Below are 9,318 nucleotides of genomic sequence, written 5' to 3' on the forward strand. Positions count from 1 at the left end.
TATTCATGAAGCACATCTCACTATGAATATGACTGACAAAGAAAGCGGACAAAATATACAGTTCCTCAGGTAGACAAAGGAACATCCCTTCACTGCTATTATGTAAAAATTTGTAGAACAGGTGTCACATGCATATTCATCTTTTTACATAATAGCAGTGACGGGATGTTCCTTTGTCTACCTGAGGAACTGTATAATTTGTCCGCTTTCTTTGTCCGTTATATTCATAGTGTCTAGGACTTTGGCAGTTATTATTCTAATATGCTCAAAGTGGAACTTCTCCATGTGTATAGATCTGTGGATATTTGGCGTCATTTGTACCATTTCCTATCTTTGAACTCCCTTATTGGATAATAATTTTCAAATCATTGCGAGGACGCTCAACCTACAATTAGTAGTAACATTATCATAAGTAGTAGGCCTAATGCTTTGTTATTCTCATCATTACATTTTTGTTGGCAGGTGTTGGCTTGTCAATGACCTACATGCCCGTCGTCATTGCATTGAATGATTTCTTCAAAGGACAATTCGTTTCGGTGAATACAATAGCGTCATACGGCTTCATCGCCGGGTCCATGGTACTCCCTGTTATCATGGAAAGGTCATTCGAAGCGTATGGCTATGCAGGGGCGTTTGTTATCCTTGGAGGTATCGCTCTTAACCTTGTCGTGTGCGGTGCAACGATACGAAACGCACCATCCAACGCCGCTACCAATGAAGGTGAAAGTCACGATAAAGTGAATCAAGAATCATCAGAGCAAATAGAAGGCATCCACTATGAAGATGAGGATAATAAAGAGGAAGAAGAGGAGGAACATAATGCGAAGAAAGAGAACGAGGAGAAGGAGGAAAGTGAAGATTGCGTTTCGGAGCAACGAAGTTTGATTCCAACCGAAAGACGTAGCATAAGCATGCAGGAAACATTACAAAATACACGCTCATCATGGACAAGTTCCGTCTTTCAAACCTGCAAACAGTCTTGTGGATTAATCAACGAACCACTTTTTCTCTTTGCTCTCCCGAATCCTTTCTTGGTATATTACACCATTTATGCATGGATGCTATTTCTAGTGCCCCATGCTGAACACTTGAACATTCCTCCTTCCAAAGCAATCTTCCTCTCCACAATCGGCGGCATAGGTGGCATCATCGGACAGACCATCTTCATTATCCTCGTCAGCAAAGGCATCAATGCATTTGTCTTGTACATCGCTTTAGGTGTGATCTGCACGGGATCATTTCTGTTAGACTCCATCAGTTCTGCTTATGTGGTGCGTGCTACCTTCGCTTTTGTCCAAGGGTTCTCCTTCTTCGTCGATGATGCTATCATGTCCAGTCTGTGCAAGGATGCAGTCTTTGACGAAAGGAATTTTAATATGGCCCAGGCTCTCTGTAATTTCATGGGAGGATTAGGGGTGACATCTGCAGGAACGTTCACAGGTTCGTAATTTATAGCCCAATCTTTCATTTGAAACACGATCTCAAGAACATTTGTGAAATCAACATATGGACAATAGCCCATTACAATAAGCGAGTTCGTAATTAGGATTTGCGCAATTGCAGATAAAGGTCATTCGTTACTAAATTGTAAAACCATTGAGACGAATACTCGGATCGTGCTCATGAAAGTTATGTAATCAGTATTCATTTATGCACCAACAGTACATTTATCTGATACACAAGTATTCTTCTCAAGAGGTAAACAAAATGTGAAGAACAGGTGAATATGCATGTGACACCTGTTCTACACATTTGTACATAATAGCAGTGAAGGGATGTTCCTTTGTCTACCTGAGGAACTGTATATTTTGTCCGCTTTCTTTGTCCATCATATTCATAGTGTCCATCACTTTGGCAGTGATTATTATAAAATGCACAGGTGGGAAGTATCCATCGTGTCTATGGATATTTTTGGGTCATTTGTACCATGTGCCATCTGTAAACAATATGAATATGACTGACAAAGAAAGCGGACAAAATATACAGTTCCTCAGGTAGACAAAGGAACATCCCTTCACTGCTATTATGTACAAATGTGTAGAACAGGTGCCACATGCATATTCACCTGTTCTTCACATTTTTACATAATAGCAGTGAAGGGATGTTCCTTTGTCTACCTGAGGAACTGTTTATTTAGTCCACTTTCTTTGTCAGTCATATTCATAGTGAAACTCACTTATTATGTATCACCATCATGATTTTCTTCGAGTTATTGACTGATAAAAGGTCATCTGGCCCATTGCATCGCGCTACAACTTTTGTATGGACAGGACTATGGTTAGTCAGTTTTTTTCTAATCCAGACTGTATTTTGTCTTCATTTTTACAACTCGTGTTACCAATAGCAATCACCCCCATCTCTCATTCTTATTTCTTCTTAATCCCCTTCCTCTATGCCCCTCCCTTTTCATCCCTTCTCCGCTACTGCCTTTATAAGATCCCACCCCCTTCTCTGTCTTCCCTTCTTTAACCTTAATATAATCCGCTTTCCCATCGTTCGCTTTACCTTCCCCATCGAATCTACTACGCCCCTTCTTCCACTCAACTTCCCCAACCCTTTCTATTTGTCCTCTCCCTTTTCCTCTGACATTCCTTCTCACAGCTCCCCACATCTCTCTTTCTCTATCCTCTTTTTTCTAATCCATCATGCCATCCTGCATTAATCTTTCTTGTACATGTTTAGGAATTATGTTATGTTCGTTATTTTGTTTGGCTAATATATATTTTCTAGCGGAAGGAAAAACAAAACAGTTATGATGATGAGCATGGAAACAAATAAACAGGTTTTTTGATTAATAAACTGATCATTGTTGTATAATCTGACTTAGATACCAACTGCAGCTTTCCCGATATAAAAAGATAATGTATAGGCTTATTATGATACTTCTATGAGGAAATGGATTTTAAATTTGTAATTTGTCGATTATTAGGATGTCATCTTTTGTTCAAAGCAGTGTTATTAGACCTACCATTCGAACCTATACGTTTTGCGACCAAATATAACACTTTTAAATTTAAGTTATAATAAAGTGAAGCAATAATTATATATACAGTGTCAAAAGTGTACGGTATATTATATCTGCTGCGTGAACGTTGATCGATTTGTTTTCATGCCGCAATTTTACTTGCAAATATAGGTTATGATCGAAACTGTACCTAAGTATGCTTTGCCATTTAACATTGCAAATCCCTGATAAATACTTTCAAATATGTTATGTTCATTTCCCAGGTTATGTGTTTGATGTCATCCATTCGTTCACGAAGGTGTTTATCATCATCGGCTTCATCCACGCCGCCATGGTCGTTCATATCTTCATCGTAGCGGTCCTCATCAAGAGACGACGATGACAAGATGTCAGCTTTCATTTCGACCACTGAGGGCTATTGGGATGGGGCAGACCGCTCTTTTGAAATGTTTCAGGGAGGTGCCCGTTAATATATATATATATATCTTTTAATTCTAACCTCCCATGAGGATGTTTTATATTCACCGCTTCGCTTCGAGGTATAATTAAATACATTATTTAACCAAAACAGAAACAGAAAAACATAGTTTGATTATCCCACGAAAATGAAAGAAGAACAAAAAAATATACATAGAAAAATAAAAAAATAAATGTCGTAACACTTACATTGTATATTAATCTTCTAAAACACATTTACTACCCGCCAATTAAAAAACAATTTGCTCGTTGAATTATTCTTCAAAGTCACTTGCTTTTCAATATGAAAATTAAACTTTAATAAATGTTTAAAACATCTACACGATGTGGATGTGGATGTTTATAGTTCCTGTAGTTGTTATGATATACATATATTTTACATTAAGATTAAACAAAGGTTGTAAAACAAATTCGTGTCATTTCGTTTGTATCTCAATAATAAAGGCACAAAAATGAAAGTTATATAAGTACTGGTAATATATTTCTAACAGGCTTGAAACTCTGACCATTGTGGCCTTACATGCTCACACTACTCCAACATATGTTCCATTGTTTCAGGGAACTTTTCACAAAAAGTACATAGTTCTGAGTACCCCAATGTCATTTCCTGTAATATATAAATAGTTAATTCTCCACTTGAAATTTCTTCTTTTAATTTCACAAGTCGATATTAAAGGTAAGATATGTACATTTTCCTAATCATTATCTGTAATATCAATATTCATTGTAAATTTCTTTTGAGAAGTATTATGTATAAACATATCCAAATCTAGAAGTATAAGACCTATATTTGCTCATTTAAAACTTAGTTAAGAACAAATTGAAAAAAACTGAGAGAATTATTGCTTTTAAACGTAATTTGATAAAATTACATAGGAAAAAGTAAAATGTTTTGTGTCAAGAACTGTAAGGAAATTAATAAACATGTATTTCATAAAGGGTTTTAAGTAGCTAGGCACCATCTTTATACGACTGTTGATATAGTATTGTATTATTGTGTATGGTTGCTCACTTATAGATGTATGAGTTATTATTAGAAGTATATTTCTTTCCAAAGGTTGATTCATTGTTTACCTTTGCGGTAGATGAGAATTGTTGTTTTGTGATTTTATTGTGAAGAATGATGTACATGTATTAGAAATGGCAGTTATAAAAGAATAATAATTATTTAGAATATTGTTGATGTCATTATCCTAAATATGATGTTTCTTCATATCACTTCATCAGTTGTTCATTTAAAAACAATTTCCAGGTATTTCATCTAAAATGACTTCCAAGACTTTGATGTTTTTTTCTCTCGCATATTTCTGGGAGAATGAATTGATAAGACAGCTAGGTGAACGGGAGTCCAGATTCTGCCCAGTCCTCTATAATTCCCCCAAACACTTGATTCAAGCCGCCGAAGATGGCGTTATCAACAAACTCCTAATTATGCTCACCAGCCTGCGCTGGCGGCGTATATTTTGTTTACACAACTGTTTAGCCACATCAGTCAAATATACTGTGCAAACGACTAGAGACAAAGTCTAGCATTACCCTAAGCAGTTTTGTTGGATTGCTGGAGCTGTACATGTGTACATACTCGTTATTTCGTCCTTGTTTTCACGAAGTGACGGTAGTGAGGAAAATCGTAACGCAAAGTGAATGCAATTTTTTTTCACTTCGTGAAAACAGCGGCGATTTGTTTCGGGTTAAATCTATCCTCTCTTCTCTTTCATTATGTATTTCTGTGTTCTCCTTCAATCTATCCTCTTCTCTTTTGTCATGTATTTCTTTCTTTTTTCTTCAATCTATCCTTTTTCTCCTTTGTTATATATTTCTGAGTCCTTCAACTAGTCCCCCAGTTCTCCTTCGTTATTGATGTATTTCTTTTATTCTCCTTTATTCTAACCTCTTCTCTTTGTTTTATGTATTTCTTTGTTTCTCCTTCAATCTATCCTTTTCTCCTTCTTCATCGATCTATTTCTTTGTTTTAATCTGATAGATTCCCTTTCTCCTTCTTTATGTATTTCCCTGTTTTTCCTTAGTCTGGATCTATGATTCGCTTAGCTCTTCAATTATATATTTCTATGTTCCTCCTTTGACTTATCCTCTTCTCTTTCCTTATGTATTTCCTTTTTTTCCTTCTCCATATCCTCTCCACTATCCTTGTTTTCCCCCTTTTCTATCATCTTCCCTCCCTGTATGTACGTGCTTGCACATATATAGTGCACTGACGACTTAGACTCTTTCACCAGAGCACTTCTTGGATTTTTTTTCTCGCGAAAATGGTTAAACAGTTGTGTAAAAAAAAAAATTATGCGCAGCCTGCGCCCTTATTTAATGATCACGCCATCATCGACTGGTAGCAAGTAAGTATAGTAGAGGGAGGTATAGCGTTGGTGTGGTAGAGATCAAAATAAATAGGTCATATTCTGGACAAGGTAAACGGCTAAATCTAACAGCTGTTGTTGTTCTTGTCAAAACTTTTTAGTTGGGTTAGTCGGTCAGGAAGGCCAAGTTATATTGATGATTGTTTTTCAACCCGTCGACGTCTGAATGGTGTAGTTCCCATAGGCTTAATACAGGGACCACCCGGTTGCAGTAGGCAAAGGGTTAAATGATAAAACAGTTTATTCAATTGTTATTGTATTGATATTAACAATTTGTGGTAGAAGAGTCATGTGTTCATACAGTCAAACCTTTCGATAGCGAGCGTCCAAGGGAAACACAAAAAGTGGCATGTGTAGACAGGTAGTCTTTATATACAGGTTACTTTAGTACATGATTCAATGAGAAAACATTTCCAAGGGAAACAACAATTGTGGCCTTTGGTCACTAAAGCAGATTAGACTGTAATTCGTCTATTTTACATGCCAGTTGTCGTCATTGTACGTACACTCTTGCTCATAAAGTTGGAATATTTTTGTTTTACCCCAATTTATCGAATTATTTAAAAATAATTTAAAAATAATAGATCTAGATAATAGTATACATTCTCAGATTTTATTTAATAATATTTTGACAATGTGCGTTTTGCGTGAATGCTATAGCATGTGTATGTTACTATGCTTATCAACTAGGGGACCTACGCCCTTAAGTCATAGATGTCAAGTAATGAGGATTAATGCCCCACAAAAGGGCACTAATATAGCACATCGACACGGGGCCTCACAGTTACGAGGCCATTGCTTTGTAACTGAACCATGACTGTACGCAGTGGGGGCTAGGGTAGGGGGCAGTTTCCATAAATAAAATAAAAAACAGAAAATGCAATAAATGTTGAATACTTGATTGCACTTTACCTCGGTCCCCAACATAAACAAATCTTCTTGGCGGCTATGCATTATGGCTCAAGTGGTAGTACGACTATTCTGCATGTGTATTAAATTACAACCCATCCCCTTCTTATGTGTATGGCCGAATTGATGTTCTGCGTTCTGACAAAGCGCCCCCACCCCACCACCACAAATTATATATATATATATATATATATATATATATATATACATACATATATATATATATATACATACATATATATATATATATATATATATAGGCGTGAAGAAAAAGGTCTAGGAACGTGAGACGTAGCTGTACTTTACAAGTTTATTTCGAGCTTTCGGCTAGACTACAACAACAGTAGTAGTAGAAGTAGTAGTAGTAGGCGGCTGATTACACTTTTACCTTATCATTTTACACTAAACGGAAAACAGGAAATTACACCCTAAACCTTTAGATAGGCATATCTATCTATCTATCAGGCTATAGTTCATCCAGACGTTGGACAAAGCCCTCCTCATAAAATTTCCATTCTCTTCTGTCTCTAGCTGTCCTAGTCCAAGCGGCCGTTCCCATGTTTGATGTTAGATCATCTCTCCATCTTCTCTTCTGCCTTCCTCTTCTTCTTCTCTTCTTCTTCTTCTCTTTCCCATTAGGAATATGTACATGTATATTTCATATAAACAATAGCATTGCCCATCCCGTCACCTATTTAAATCATAGAACATTGCAATGAAATAATCTCATAATTCAGCTCTCAAAATATGCCTAAAATCAATGACTGACCCAGCATTGAACGTATTTTAAAAGAAATCATTCATATGTATCTATATAGGAGATACAGGCCGACGAACGTACATGACAAAGCGAGGGTCGTGGTAGCAAATTTCAATCAAAAAAACTCCGATAAATCTAGTGAATAATATATTTTACAAATCAGTCAATGTATATCCTTTTGAAATATAAGGAGCCTTTCATTGGGAATGACAAAGCCGATACTGCACAACTAAAAGTTCACAAACTTTGTCCCATAAATGCATTCAAGCATTGTGTCTCTATATTTCGTTGACGTTACTGTCAAAATATAGGCCTACTGTATACTACGCTCTGCACGGCAAGTTCATTGTCCATTTCCACGATAAAGGCCTACCGCTTTCAACTTTGGGACTGATTTTAGTAGAAATGTCGTTTTCTTTTATTTAGCTTCCTGCTAAATTGTTGATATTTATACTTCAATTTGTTTAGTGATGATTCAGAGGAAGATGTAGATTTTCATGTAGTCCTGTTTGAAGGGAAGCTGATGAAATATTAAGGAACTACTTTGCCATGAGACTGTGTGCTGTGAAAATGCATCTGAAGAACCGTCCAAATGATACTATTAGACCTTTCCCCTGCTTAATTACTACTGTTTCGAAAGAGGAGGGCGTCTCTTTTCTGTGTACACACTGAATTTAATCAAATAAACGTAAACCAAATTTTGAAACAATCATCGGTTCGAAAATCTAATTTGGCGGACGATTGTCATCTCCCCATCGCCCTATCGGTTGCTGCAAAGTTGTGGAATGAGCTATATACCTCTTTGGAAGTCATCTTTAACTGCCTTGTTCAAATACTTGGTGAAGTCTTATTTATTTCGCTAGAGAACAATGGATTGTATCGGCCGAATTGACCATTTGAAAGCGACATCCTGTGTTAGTGGCCCTTACATGTGAACCGATATGTGAACGCTTTGTATTAAACTGCAAAGTAAAAGGGGCGTCAGGCCTAAATCAAATACTTTGTGGATTGGATTGGATTAAATCATACTTTTGCTTGGAGGGTAAAATGGCCATAGTAAACTCTAGTGCGTGGTCTTGGGGCCATGTTCTTGTTGTTAGCAAATTCGTGGTCCTTTTTATTGACACTGGCATCGCAAAAGCTTTTGGTGTTCTTATTCCTACAATGGTTGAGCGTCTGGAGTCAGATTATGCTACTGTCGGATTGATATGTAGCATGCCTGCAACGCTGATGTACCTCTTATGTAAGTGACATTGTGACATATACAAATTGTTGGTAGTAGTAGTAGTAGTATAGCGGTAGATGTAGGAAATAGCTGATGACTTGTAGTAGTGATGATGATAATGATAAATATACTATTAATAATGATCAGCATCGTCATTATCGGCATCACCGTCATAAACGTCATCATAAAAGTAATAATAATGATAACAATGATAATAATAATAATAATCTTAAAAGTTTAATATTTCGTGCAGGTCTGATGCCTTAGTAATATTTGTTGTTTTGTATTCATTTACATGTTTGTAATTTGTGTTGTACTATTGCAGGGCCCCCGAGTATAACAGTGTTTTACTCACTGATGGGGTTACCCTGGGTAAATAAAACAAAATAAATAAATAAATAAATAATAATGACATCATCATCATCATTGGCCAACATCGATTGCAACATTTTAGTTGCCGTTTATAGTAGTAGTTGTAGTAGTAGTAGTAGTAGTCATGGGTGTCGATCCTTACGTAATACCTATTGTTCTGGGGGGATGAATGAATATATCATCCCCCTGAAAAATAGGTATCAATTACAGATCGACACCCATGGTAGTAGTAGTAGTA

The 9,318-nt window shown here is 36.5% G+C and overlaps 1 protein-coding gene across 1 annotated transcript; it reads left to right on the plus strand.

Annotated features, from left to right (window-relative positions):
* The first annotated feature begins 485 nt into the window (after nucleotides 1-485).
* LOC115927690 lies at nucleotides 486-3,347 on the plus strand. The gene is made up of 3 exons (XM_030993858.1): nucleotides 486-852; nucleotides 1,072-1,440; nucleotides 3,229-3,347. The coding sequence occupies exons 1-3, from the start codon at nucleotides 486-488 to the stop codon at nucleotides 3,345-3,347; spliced, it is 855 nt and encodes a 284-aa protein (XP_030849718.1).
* The last annotated feature ends 5,971 nt before the right edge of the window (nucleotides 3,348-9,318 follow it).

This window comes from Strongylocentrotus purpuratus, unplaced genomic scaffold (assembly GCF_000002235.5).
Source record: "Strongylocentrotus purpuratus isolate Spur 01 unplaced genomic scaffold, Spur_5.0 spur5_scaffold_20, whole genome shotgun sequence".
Classification (NCBI taxonomy): Eukaryota; Metazoa; Echinodermata; class Echinoidea; order Camarodonta; family Strongylocentrotidae; genus Strongylocentrotus; species Strongylocentrotus purpuratus.

Coding starts and splice junctions, on each gene's coding strand:
- LOC115927690 (XM_030993858.1), top strand. CDS start 486: ATGCCCGTCGTCATTGCATTGAATGATTTCTTCAAAGGACAATTCGTT. Junction 853..1,071: donor GAACGAGGAGAAGGAGGAAA/GTGAAGATTGCG, acceptor TGCTATTTCTAG/TGCCCCATGCTGAACACTTG. Junction 1,441..3,228: donor ATCTGCAGGAACGTTCACAG/GTTCGTAATTTA, acceptor TTCATTTCCCAG/GTTATGTGTTTGATGTCATC.